The 15,000-nt window shown below is 33.7% G+C and overlaps 1 protein-coding gene across 1 annotated transcript in view; it reads right to left on the bottom strand.

The window, feature by feature from the left end:
* Window positions 1-6,543: 6,543 nt before the first annotated feature.
* LOC119572285 (transmembrane protein 208-like) overlaps window positions 6,544-15,000 on the bottom strand; it is a 10,518-nt gene continuing 2,061 nt past the window's right edge. Inside the window, 5 exon segments of the mRNA XM_037919303.1 lie at window positions 6,544-9,221; window positions 11,085-11,169; window positions 12,844-12,878; window positions 12,880-12,981; window positions 13,329-13,484. Coding sequence (XP_037775231.1) covers window positions 9,084-9,221; window positions 11,085-11,169; window positions 12,844-12,878; window positions 12,880-12,981; window positions 13,329-13,484 — 516 coding nt within the window. The 3' untranslated portion in view covers window positions 6,544-9,083.

Genomic DNA, 15,000 nt, shown 5'->3' with positions numbered 1-15,000 from the left:
ATTCCGGTTCTCATTGGAGGGGACTCCCAGATAGCATCTGACAACAGAAAAGAGAATATCAAGAAAATATATAAACCCATTTAATATACATTCTTTAAGTCTACAGTATTTACACCGAAGAATACAGAGGGCCTATAAAGGGCCCTAACGACCCGGTTAGTACCTTGCATTATCGTTTCTTGCAACAACTGAAAAGTTCATCTTATAGTCATATATTTCTTCTATATACATTCTTTCACTTATCCTTTTTATTATCATAATTTTTATCTATTTATTTATTATTATTTTTTATTCATTATAATTTTTTTTTTCTTTCCGAGGCGATGATGCTCTTGGCAAGTTGGTGATGGTTGGCTGAATGCAGTATTTCTGAATGAAGTGGTTATATTTCAGATTATTATCAACACTAATGTCAATTATCTCAATTATGATCGTTCTTCATCAACCTGTTAAGGGCATTAAAAAAGAAAAAAAAAAATGTACACACAGTTACCTGCAATTATGTGTAGGCCTATGCAAGTATAATAAAACCATACCCTTTTGTGCACAGCAAACTCATACCTATATATATATTTTATTTATTTATTTATTTATTTTCAGGGACGACTTCACCACACGAGAAATGAAGTCTCCTCCCTTGCGGTATGACCAGAACGAGCAACAAATCCTAGCGAGCATTGAACGAGACTTCATCCACTGATAGAGTGAGCGAGTACAAAGGTATTTCATTAAGTGTTAGTGTGTGGATAGTGATAACTTGATAAAGAAAAGAGAGAGAAAGGAAAGAAAAAGAAAAGAAAAGAAAAACTACATGAATACTTATTTGAAAAACTAGAAGAAAAAATGGAAAGAAAAAGTAACTGAACATAACGTTATAAAGGGATATAGTGAAAGTAGTGCTTGGAATTCACGAAACGAAAATAAAGCATATCACTTTATTTCGACAATACTTTTAACAAAGTCCGTGAAATAGAAGTGAAAAGTGAAAGATGGGAAGGTGTTGTGGAAGGAAGTGTTCTATCTGTGACTGATAATTGCAAACATGCAGCACAAGGATAGAAACTTAAAAAGACTTACATAGAAAAAAATATAAATAAATATGATAACAGAAGGCAAGATGCAATTTGGGAGAAAGTAATATATATATATATATATATATATATATATATATATATATATATGTATATATATATATATATATATATATATATATATATATATATATATATATATATATATATATATATATATATATATAGTTATGTGTGTGGGGTGGGTGGGTAGGTGGGTGCGTGCGTGCGTGCGTATGTATGTGTGTTTGTGTGTGTGTGTGTGTGTGTGTGTGTGTGTGTGTGTGTGTGTGTGTGTGTGTGTGTGTGTGTGTGTGTGTGTGTGTGTGTGTGTGTGTGTGTGTGTGTGTGTGTGTGTGTGTGTGTATGTATGTATGTATGTATGTATGTATGTATGTATGTATGCATGCATGTATGTATTATATATGTATATGTGTGTGCGCACGTGTGCCTGTGAGAAATTATTGCCCTAAAATTACATTATTGCCTTATGTTTTTCTTACTAAGAAATGTGGTTTTGACTGGAAGTGTTGTTTCATTACAGAGTGCACTTCTGTTACTTATTGCTTGTGCTTCTCACAGTCTTGTTATGTAGGTATTCTCACTCTGGTTGTTTTATGTGTCATTTGGCGCATAGAATATTTGTGATAAAATGTCTGCTGTTTCTCCTTACTTAAAGTAACTTTATTTAGAATGGTTGTCCTACTTTTAAATTATTATTATTATTTTTTTCGAATGTGTTTCCTCCTATATTTTAATTTTTGCTACATATTTTGTATAGACAGAGCTACTAGATGCATTTTGATGAATTAGACATTTGAAGTATTTGTTAAAGCACATAAATTGCATTGTCAATTTGGTGTACCATGATAAAAAATGTAACTCGTTTCTCACTGTAAATACCAGTAAAATGTGTGACTTCAGCAAATCTACAGTCTTAATCTGCCGTCTATGGTGCTCAGAATGAGAGGGTATGAATACAAATGTAACAGAGAAGCTTGTTTTTTTTTTTTAAAGATGTAAACAAAGATGAGGTAATGTAACTTGTTCCTTAATGAAATGTTCCAAGTAGTTTAAAGAATAAGATAATGATTTGAAAAACAGCATAATATGGTGTATGTTGGCAAGTCACACATAAAATATATAAAACAACACATATGCTATGCAGTAAGGATAACTGTTTTACCCGTGTCATTGGTAGAACAATCAGATTACCCTTGTCTTGTTAAAAGTTCAGAAGACTGAACTGACAAAAGCAGTTAGTTATTTAGATATTCCAGAGCCAAGAGTTACAGATGAATGGGTTTTTAATCCAAATTTAGGAGTTAATAAAGTACTTGAAAAACAGAAAATATGGCTGCTGATAATCAGTACCATATTACATGAATATATCATAACATACTTATAGCAATTCATTAATTTAATTTCTAATGGCAGATTCATAAAAAGTGTTTTCATTTATATGCTTTCCTTACATCAAAGTACTTAGAATAATTTTGAAAAACTGTAAAATCATTTGTGCCTGCCTTAGGTAGAAGAAACTAAATGGTAAATGTATTATCATTAAATGCTTCACTGTTGATTTATTGCTATCACAAGTTTACAGTATACTGATGGACCTAAATAACATGAATTATGCATAACTTACTTTGATTATCTTCAAAATTTACTATTTGCATATTTCTTGCATACTTTTTAACATTTGAACAGATAATCTTCCTATGCATTAAGAGAATTAGTTACAGATACTATTTTTCATAAATAATTTATTCTATCATAATATATATGGTATTGTAAACACATCCTTTCTGACAAATTGTCAGAAATATCTGTCCACTCTGATAAATGCTGTTAATATTTTATCTATTAGTTACTATTTTCTTCAGAGTAAGGTTTGTCACATTAACACAACTTTATAAATGAATGTACATATGAATAACTTCATGTGGCCTTAACAATATCATTACTGTAACTGTTAACCTGTTCACACATTTACCTGATGACATGTTTGAAACAGTTTGTGTATGATTGGAAGGTATCATGTGTACGGTACATGTGCACCAGCATATACTGTGTCCACGATCGTCAGTCATTATTTTTGTGTATCATGTTGACACACTTCACTGCTGCTGAAATTGAACTCCACCTCATTATGAATAGCCTCCAAATGTATGTATGTTCAATTTTCTAAAAATGGAAACTCCTAAGTCGTACATTCCCTTAGTTCCTTCATATAACAGCTATGAAGGGAGCTATGAGTGAGGTGAAAAAGTCCGGACTTTGTAACTTGATCATTCTTTTTAAGTTATAGTAGACAAGAGAAAAAATAAACCTATATTTGATGTATGTGACACATGTGTTTTATTATCTATATACTTCCTTTTTACTACCTATAAATTCTGTAAAAAATAAAAAATTACCTGAAGATTATAACCAGTTGCAAGAAAAAATAAAGTTACTTTGCTATGTTCTGTATTCATTTACTTTTACAATATTGAGGGACTTTAATCTACTAATTTGAGATTAAAAATATGTAAAAGAATTACCAATAACTACAAAAGTGCCATTAATTTACACATATTTGAAATTTTTGAAAAGATCAAATAAAAAGTTAACCTAATAATTATATAACCAAATGGTTCATGGAAACTGGTTACAAAGCAAAACATATTACCAAATGGTTAATGGTTAATAGTTAAAACAAATAAATCTGCTAGACATCAAAGGTCATATAGCACCCTTAAAAATGTAGTACCAAAAGAGTTAGGAAGGAGTTGGTGATTAGGGTAAAGTTAGAGGTGGAACAGTACTAGAGGGTAGTATGGAAGTGAAAGGGTAGACAGGGGAGCCGATGGGGAATAGTATAAGGTAAAGGTTTTTAGAAGGGGAAGGAGTCAGGGGAGTAGGACAATTAGATCAAATAGAGTATATTAATGCATCTGAGGAAGGACAAAAAGTTGTCTAAGAAGGTAGGGGATTCCAAGAGGATGTTCAATAGGTTGGGGCACCAGGGAGGTGAGAATGAGTGAGGAAAAGCAGATGTACTGTAAAGTGGGGACAAGTTATTAGGGACTTTAAGAGGAACATTGCATGAGGAGCATAGAGGTGGATCAGATTGTGACATTGTGTGATGCGAGTATGTCCTATGCGTAGGAGCAAGAGCACTTTCCCTTATGGAATGGTATTGACCAAAGGGAGATGGAGGGTTTTATGTTATGTGGTTGGGTATCCAGCAAAAACTGACATTTTTGTGTTGCATATCTAGATGGAATAGTTGGTCCTGAATTTTGCAGACAAGAGGGTAGTTTGGCTATAGTTTTTGGAGTCGGTGAAAATTGTGAAGTATGAGGAAGGGAGGGAAGGCATCCATGCAAAGAGGATTGCATACAAGTCTGTTGTAAGGATGCTGGATTCAGGTGGAAGTGGAAAGTTAAAAGTATGGGAAGGAAAAATTACAGCAAAACCAGTGCCAGAGAGGGATTTATAACCATCTGTATAAATGTAAGAACAGGAGGAGTGAGTTGAGGTATGGTTAAGAAAATTAATAAGGACAGAAGGGTGGGGGAGTCTGATTTTAGTGTATCAGGGAAAACATGGGAGCAGATACTGGAGGAAGCTATAAGCCAAGATGGGTATTTATGGGTAGAAAAAGGTGGGGGTCGGAGTGAGGAAAGGGTAAATGGGAAAGAAGTACATCCATCTGGAAAGAGAAAGGAGTAGGTAGGCATGGAGAGGAGGTAATGGTAGGAAGTAGGGACTGAGGGACAGTTAGTTAAGTGAGAGAAAATTAATGAAACGTGCATAGCTCCTAAGAGAGAGAAGGGCATGGCCTCGAGAGGGAAGGTAGGCCTGACTCAACTTATAGGCACTCAACCGGAGAGAAGCAGAGGGTGCCTAGGGGTAAGCACAGACCAGTGGTGGATAGTATCAAGATGAGTAAGAAGAGAGATAGAGGCAGAGGAATAGATATGACAGCCATAGTTGAGAGTGGAGAGCATCAGTGAAGTATGAAATAAATAATCAAAAGAAAACCAAAATTCTTAATTCTTAATCAACATAACTAGTAATGTGTTTGAATTACTGCTGTCAAGGCTCATGTGTGTGGGAAAAAGAAATAAATTCCATTTTCCCCATTTCTTTAGTACTTTTCATACCTATAATTGTCTACATATTACCCATGAATAATATATATTTGCAGTTTGATAAACAGGATAATATTGAAGCACAGGGCTTCTAATCTTCAAAGACCTCAATACCTTTGTTATCTCTTATTATTTAATCCCTAGCCTTTACTTCCTGGTTATATGTTTAATATGGTGCTTAAATTGCCCAAACCAAGCTCAAGGTACCTAAGCACTATCTCACTTGGCAATAAAGTGATATTAAATGCCATTATAAATATCTATACCGTCTTAACCCAATCACCCCGGATTTATGTTCTGTCCCTTGTAGGTTTTTGTGAATTTTGTTACATACAGATGGCTCCACATGTGCTCAGCCTCCAAGAAGTCTATCAGTAGGCCCTACTGACTGATCTGACTTCCCATTCCTGAATTGGCGGGAAAATGCGTTTTCCTTTTATACAATTGATATCAATACTGTTATTATTGTTATTGATGTTATGATTATTAAAGTATTATTAAAATCTTGTTAACATTAATACAATGTAATAATGCAAAAGATCCTTTCAAAAGTCAAGGAAAAGGGTAAACAGTGAGAAAGGTAGGACCTAATAAGTGACCCCTTGATGACTAAGCACTTGTAGAGCCATCTATGTGTGAATACAATAAATAAACCTGTGTTACAGTGGGCATGGCATGTATTCTTGCCAAACGTGCCGATTGGGTTAATGTCCTTTTCAATTACAATAACATGTATTATAATGAAACTTATCACATCACCATCATACTCTTCATAATGAGAAGTAATTAAATGAAAGAATATATATAAGGCAAAAGATTTCATTAAGAGACCTGTCATATATATATATATATATATATATATATATATATATATATATATATATATATATATATATATATATATATATATATATATATATACACACTTATAAGAAGAGTAAACTGGCTTCATGTCCCTGCTGCTTCTAAGATTAGGCTCAACAGAGAATTATTTAATTGCAGAAATCAAAATTACTCATACTAGCTGTAAGTATAGAACATATTTAATCTGCCAGATGCTGTAACCATGCTTCTTGTCACACATTATTCTTTGTTTTCTAAGCACAATTATTGTTCTTGAAAAGATGAAGAGGCTACTTGATTTTGTAAGGTTTCTCAAATCTACTTCATTTCATGTGCATCTATCAGCTCTGCCTATACTCATCTTCACTTTACTTTAGTTGGGATATCCTTAGTACTTTTTTCCTAAACAATAACCATGTTTCCATAACCAACTATCATAATTTCTAGTCTCAGACACAAAACAATGATGTAGAAATAATAAACAGCAGTTCAGATGATTTACATTTTAATCACAATAATGAACTTGGGAGAGTATACTGCAGAAACGGTCTAGTGCAGAAACCCTGTATACAGAACACTCATCTCCACAGGGATAACAAATACACATGCTTACATTTAGCACAGAATCTGCAAGCTATGACAATTTTACATTACACCAACCAATTGGGTCTAGTATCCAGACTATTTCTATGAAATCACAAACATTTAATGCTAACAGATCAACTCATCAGTGGCACTATCATATCTACAACAGTCGAATGTCATAGTTACAACATCCAAGTATGAAATTTTAATTAACATGATCTCGACTACCTAATGATTTACTTTCTGCTAATGCTGCTTATGAGGAGTGATTCTCATGGACTGATGTAGGATATTATGAGTGAGATATTGTTCTGAAATAAGTGGGATGGAGAAGTTGAGCAAATAAAGTTAGGTAGATTCTACCTACCACAACAGTAAGTCATTAATAATCCTAAAACAAGAATGAATACAGTGATGTACTGAAGGACACCTACATATATATCTTATGCATTTTCTCTCAGTAGTAAAATATTCACCACATGATACACTCTCTCCACTACAAACTTACACATGCAGCTAGACACCTGTAGGCAATCTATAGAAAAGTGGACTTTGGATGTGCAAAACCCTTCAAGGATAGCAATGTTAATAACAAGCCGTTGTTTACAAAATTGTTCTTCACAAAATTTCATCTTTCACTGGAAGCATTAAAACATGATTCTGTTAGACCCACAATGTTATAACCTCATGCAATCCTCTCACTCAGCAATGTGTGTTTCCCCAGTATTACATGGTGAAAATATGAAAGAAAATTACTTTTATAGTATATTACCCATTTTATATAGGTTAAAAGATTTCATGCTTTTTATAAAGCACAGCCATTTAAAAAAAGGATATGTATACAATATTCCTATGTAGACATAATAGAGGTGATATATCATCTGCTTCATGGTGCCACATATCCTAATTATGCTTATTATTGTGTCCAGTCCAGTTCAATTTTCATATCATTTAATGTGGTATTATGCTAACCTCTACACCCATGTAATTTTATCACTAGCCTTAGCTCAGAATGATCCACCAACAAATAGAGTAAATAATGAAACTCATTCCAAACAGACCTTCATTGTATTTTGACTTCAGTGATGCAAAATTCTTTTTTCTCTAACTCTATATTACATACACTTAATGAATGTGCTAAGCACAATGGATACTGTACGTACATATTCATGTAAATGAGAATATCTTTACTTCTAGTTCAACTGACAGAAAATATAAATAACATCAGGACATCATTATAACAAAGGATGAATGAAACTGTTTGCACCTGAACTCATCTTCAAAACAATAAAGAGCAATATTCATTTGGAACATATGCTAAAGCCAAACCAATAAATTTATAATTAACAAATATGACAAAAAACCCATATTGGTTTGTATCTTACTTTATGCAGAGACAAATCTGATACTAAACCCAACAAACTTAAGAGTTTCTTGGGTAAATGACCTGAGGATCTACTCATAAAGAATAAGCAAACTCAGAAAAAAAACCAAAAAACAAACACAAACACAGCCATGTTACTTCGAATTGAAAGTGTCATTAGAAAGGTACGGCAGGCCCACCTACTTTGTGAGAATATGGCCAACATCCCACAGCACACAAGAGAATCCACAAAGTATAAGATATTGAAATACATGTTGTACAGGCAAAATATTTGATATCTGGATCAACTCTCACATTTCCTTCTCCAATATTTCCCAACTATATCTGCAAGAACGGAGAGAAACAGGACTGTGATGTGAGGGTTTGAGTGGGCCAACAATGGGAGAATGCAAACATGTCAAAAACATGATTGTGAAGCAAGGCTGTGAGTTGGTGTTATGTATCATATTTTTGCCACAGTCATTTATAAAAAAAAAAAAAAAAAAAACATACTCCTAGTAATGCTCAGGTACAGTATCAAATTAAACAGCAACAGGTAAATAAAAAGAAACATATAAAGGACTGGTGATTTCTTCTGATTTCTTTATTGAACTGCTATGAAAAAAATAGGAAACAGCAGATTAAGAGGTTCAAAGCAAATTCACATGTAAGTCATGAAATATCAAAAAAATCTATATGTATCTTTTCCCTAGAGGTGCTCATACACTACAAAGATGCAAAGTAGGTGGGTATACTGCATAAGGATTTGTGTACCTTCAATATGTTTTTTAATCTAATATAAATATTACCGATGCAAACAGAAACAGTTGACAGGAATACAAAAATAATTAAAACAGAAATAATCTGCTAACAATGAACCAATCCCTACGCACTCTACAATTTGTTATCGTACAACTTATCAAATATCAATTCAGAGGGAAACCTACTTTAAAATTCCCTATTACTCTATAAAAATAAATTAATTGTAGTGTGCAATTTATAAAATTGCAAAAAAACAAAAAACAAAAAAAACAACAACAACAAATCTTCAAACAGAAATAAGAGAAACAAAGCTGAAGCTTAACGGTATTTCATCTTTCTCTCTAATCTCCTCTGTTTTTTCTCAAGGTTCTTGTCTTGTGGTTCTTCAGGAGCTGGCTGGAAGAACCATGGGCCAAGGATATTTGTCCACAGCATCTGCATACCTCTGCAAGGAGCCTGAAAAGCAGTAAATAATACATATACCATGGCTCCTTCACCCATATGTCTAACTCCATACAAGAACAGGATAAGTGGATATACAGGGATATATAGTGAGGAACAAGAGAGTTCCAAAAGTTGTTGTATTTCACCAGTGCATATGTAAAAAGGCATATATAATCTTCCTTACCATCCAAAATTCAATTATCTAATTCTAGAGCAGCCTATGTTAATTAAAGATTTATGAAATAAACAAAAAAAATATCCTATCACTACTTTGGTAGTGATTTACAATGGATTTGTTAGTCTATAGACCTTGTGACCTTACATGATTTCATCTTTCCTTGAATAGGTGGGAATTTTTTTTTTTTACTAATACTTTGAATATCATGGTTTATTTTTATTATAGTCATGATGATTACTATAATGTTATTGACATTAGTAACTGCAATACAAGATAACATAAAATATTTTTGAAAATCAATGAAAAGGGTAAACAGGTCAGAAAGTAGTACTTGTAATTGGCTCATTGGTGACTTAGTACTTGTGGAGCCATCTATGAGTAAGAACAATTAATAAAATAAACTCACAGTGAGCATGGCATGTACATACAAGCCATGTCCATTGGTTTTGGGTTAATTAATGTAATATTTTTTTATTTGTTATAACTACTATAAAATTACTGTACATTAATTAACAGGATAAGGATAACCTTCATAGAAATACTGGTCCACCTTCCATATTCTTTATACATTTGTCATTAAAAATTGATTCAACAAAGTACAACATGCCAAATACCTAGGTAACTGGTAACAATGGTACAAAGTTTAGAAATAAAGATAGGGATGACAATAATGAGATGAGTATGTATGTATGTGGATGCATGTGTATCAATATGAACATCTGTGCATTTGTCTAGTTATGCATGCACATATGCGCGCACGTGTGCGCATGCACACACGCACGCACGCACGCACGCACGCACACGCACACACACACACACACACACCCATGCACGTAAGCACGCACGCGCACACATGCACACACACATATATACAGTATACTCAACCCTCTGTTATCATGAATTGCTACTATCATGTATACCTCAAAAGCTAACATCCCTCAGTTGATGTATTTAAGTTTGCTACTGTACACAAAATTTGGTGTATCTGTTGTTTGGAAATTTGACAGGCTGTGCACATGGCATTATGCCAATACTGATTGTTTACATAATTGACTGGTTGATGCTCCGGGTCACCACTGAATGAACAACACAAGTTCCCACATTAGCAGCTGATACAGCCAATGGATTAATTTTTGTGAGCATGATCACTGATAACATAGCCTTCTTGAATATTCGTAATCAGCAAAGGAAACCAGGTAAGATCTCTGAGGGTAACTAGGTGAACCTGCCAACCATTCATGTCTTTGTTCAACTTAAAAGTAACTTGAAGACCCACAATAAATTCTTAAATTATTGTGTTATTTCATGTTTTCAGTAAATTTAACATTAATTTTGTTGTTTGTTTTTTCAATAAATTCAGCATATGCTGCTGTTTTATGTTGTCCATTTGTTGCTTGTAATATTGTGTACTGGAGTAATGTTTAGGGAAAAATATTAACAAAATATGAGGGTAGCTAATCTGGTCCAAAACATTTAACATCATTCTCAATATTTCTTAAATTTTCCTATCATGATTTTTTTTTAAATTAACAAAATATGTGGCTAGCTAATCTGGTTCAAAAACATTTAACATCATTCTCATTATTTCTTAAATTTTCCTATCATGATTTTTTTTATCACAAACAGGTGCATAAACTATTGCACAGATGCAAAAGCACTTATCATAAATAGTAGTCAAAAATAACATCAATACTCACCAGCAGCCATAGCAACCAGAAGTATGGAGAAATGGTACTGAGTAAACATACACCGGACGTTAAGATTATGAGGTCTTTCACATGCCTGTAAAGAAAATAAAAACATTACTAACATATGGAAAAAGATTGCAAGCAAAAATGATCAAGAGTCTTAAACCTTTTCCCCCTACTCATTAACACTAACCTTTGATTTCATAACAAAATGAAAAATTCAGCAAATGTTTGAAAAGTCTTGAGCGAGCAAGATAAAAACTGGAGGCCAACTCCTTTATATAATTATCAAGCAAAGTATTACAGAATTTGTTTTTTCACAGGTGTATGTATCAGTGTAAGGATGGGCTTACGATTATACATTCAAATCAAAAAGGTTATATTGATAAATATCAATATCAATATATATATCAATATATATATATCAATATATATAAATCAATATATATAAATCAAATCAATATATATATATATATATATCAATATATATAATCTATCAATATATATATATATATATAATATATATATATAAATATAATATTTATATCATATATATATTATAATATATATATTATATATTATATATATATATATACACAAACACACACACACACACACACACACACACACACAACACACACACACACAACACAACACAACACAACACAACACAACACACACAACACACACAACACACACACACACACACACACACACACACACACACACACATATGCACCAAGCCCTCCCCTCTGCATGCACACAGATATTAGCTATATGCAGTGGTAATACATCCAACTTAATTTTCTTATTGATATCTCTAGTCTATGCAAAGTCTTTTTGTCCCCATCTGGTTTACCTGCTAACACTATTGGTGACAGAAAAGCTGCTGCTGAACCCTCAGTAATGACCTTCTCTAACATATTTTCTGGCATATCCCTAATTAATTTTCATGGCATGCTCTGGTTGTCTATATAAAGGTATTCTCACTGGAACTTTGTCCTCCATTGTTATGTGGGCCCGGTCCATCCTTAGTCTACCCAATTCCATGTCATCTATATTAAACAAGATGTTACTATCATGACCTCTGTCAATTTTTTACCTTGCTCTTCACTGAGATGTTTCCATTCAAGATTCTCAATATCTTTCAACTTTATCCTTCTGTCTTTCTGTGACAGTAACTTTGTGGTACTAATGCATTAATAATATCCATAACATTTGCTAGTGTGGTACTCTCATTATTCCCACAATCTATCATACATTCACTTAATCCTGTGACATCTACTTTGGACCTCATTTCCTTTTATAGTATATTCTTATGAGTGGGACTGTACAAGCAATAGTGCTTGCACTCCAGGTGATGGAAATAGAGTCATGGAAAAATTTGGCAAGGTCGTGAAGAAAAATTCAGCTGAATATTGGGGTGACAGGAATGATTTGCCATGAGTGATTGAAGCTCTTGGCAGAATTCAGTGGGCATTTAGGTGGATTTTGCATTATTTTCAGTAGTAAATGAGGGTGGAATAGACCATCCATGAGCTATGGCTGGAAGAGTGCCAGCTCTAGGGAGGACACTATTTCCAAGCTCAAGATCCTATTCCTGCCTTCTCTGACTACCCAAGAGAGATGATTGAGTCTGTGCAAAGAAAAGCTTCTTGATACAACATATCAAATGACAAATATATACCCTGGAAAAAGCTTTTTTTGTTTTCTCTCTCTGAAAGGTAAGAAAATAAGAGACAGCAAATTAGAAAAAATATTGACTTACTCTGCAATTCCACCCTCTATGTTCAAGTCACAGCCCTTCATCAAGAATAGCACCAGACTGATCTTTCTTGACAAACGCCATGGATGCCATAAAGCGGTAACTTCCTGTAAACACAACACCTGCCACTCCAAGCAATATCTGCAAAAGTTATGTTTTATGAGTATCACCATAAAGAGGTAAATTCCTGTAAACATAACACCAGCCACTTTGAGTAATACCTGCAAAACTTATGTTATAAGAGTGTCTCCCTGGGACTGACCAGCTTATATAAAATACTAGTTTTGAAAGATGATTACATATCACACAAGAGGGTGAACAGATTATCATAAAAAGTGTTCTCACTACAACTCATGTCTTGATTCTATAGATTCATATGAACAATTATAGGAGAAGACTATAAGAATGTCTCACTGCAAGCAAAGGTCAGTGTAGCAGAGAAAACAGGTCTGGCAAATTAATGTTTACAAAAAAAAGCTGATCCTTACCAGGTCAAGAGTAGGGAACTCAGAGAAGAACAGCATTCCGATACCAAAGTAGATGCCAGCAGTACCAAGGATCATGTTCCGGTAGAAATTCAGGGTATCTGTGTTCTCCTGAATGATCTGTTTTTGGCCCTTTGTGCCTTGCTTTCCTCTTTGGACCTAGAAATGTAATAAAAGTGCCAATAACCATTGCAATGCTAATAACATTAGTAACAATACTAATAACAGAAAAATATTAATAATAACAGAATCAGTAGTATTAGTATAACTAGTTGTTGTCATAGTAATCGCTGTAATAGCAGTGATAGCTGTTATTATTGTTGTTGTAGAAGTATTATAGTAATAGTAATTGTAGTGGCAGAGATAACAGCACCAGTAGTAACCGAAATTACAATAATATCAATAAAACTAGTGGTGCCACTATAAAAACATCAACATTTATTGGTTAGATGCTGGAGGACTATTTGAAGAGACAGGCTGAAGAGGCTATTATATCTGAGGCATTGTCAGTTTCTCCTTGAAATAAGTTATTTTGACAATTCTGCTCAATTCAGAAGCATATTTTTGTGATTTAAGGTAAACTGTACCAAGAATGGAATCAAAAGATCAACATTATTTTAAATATGACTCACATCACGGAAAATCTGGCTAAGGGCTGGGTTGACGGGAATGTGCCATCATGAAAAATTTGGATGACAGCCGGGGTAACAGAAATGTGCTATCATACAAACTTTGGCTGATGGCCAGTGTTGGGAATGGCTCTCCATTAATGCACAAAGCTACTGGAGGATGATCAGAATCAGAGGCCATTTCAGAAGGGGCTCTTGCATTATTTCTACCAGTAAATGAGCCATGGCTGGAAGAAGGCTGGCTCTAGGGAGGACCAACATGTTAATATATACCAAGAAGCATACATGAGATGCTATGAAATTGATTAAAGAAAACTAATCCAACACAGTTTTGTATTACCTGGGCTACAGGTATTACACTTAATACCAATTCTAAAGGTTTACACCCTGCGATGTGACAACAATGAGGTATATAATTGTGCAGAGCAGGTCAGCTTGAACAAATAGAAAAATAAGGTCTTATCCAAAAAACAAAATTATTGGGTATAAAAATTAATGCCATGCAAAGATATTGCCATAATTGCTTATCATAATCAGCAAACTTTGCAATCATTAAGCCTTGCTTCAATTATTCACACTGAAATATCCATGAACCTCTTGTTATTTCCATCACAAATAATATTAATGAAAGTAGTCTAGTGGTAAACTTACACTTCACGCAGTATTTTCCATTGCATATGATATAAAGGAAATATTGTTTACAAAGTGAATGAACTCCTCATAGCCACTCCTGGGATCCACAAACTTTGCTGTGTGAACAAAAATCCTCATGATCTATTTTCTTCACTTCTGACATTATTCTTAGCCTGCGTAGATTATTTCATGTATCACCCTAGTGTATTTTATCATTTCTTTATGATAGTGTCATTAGATTTTCTTAGATTCTTTATTATCAATTTGCAAAGGCAATGCTGTAGCTATTTTTTGTCGTTCTATCATTTACAGGCTATATATCCTTTGTATATGGCTTTGTGAAACTGAACCTATACTCATATTATTAGGCAAATTTTCTGATATGGGGGGGGGGGGTATCTATTAACCCTTTC

This window comes from Penaeus monodon, chromosome 4, assembly GCF_015228065.2.
Source record: "Penaeus monodon isolate SGIC_2016 chromosome 4, NSTDA_Pmon_1, whole genome shotgun sequence".
Classification (NCBI taxonomy): domain Eukaryota; kingdom Metazoa; phylum Arthropoda; class Malacostraca; order Decapoda; family Penaeidae; genus Penaeus; species Penaeus monodon.
The sequence above is the reverse complement of the archived record's forward strand: the minus strand, read 5'-3'. Positions and strand labels throughout refer to the sequence as shown.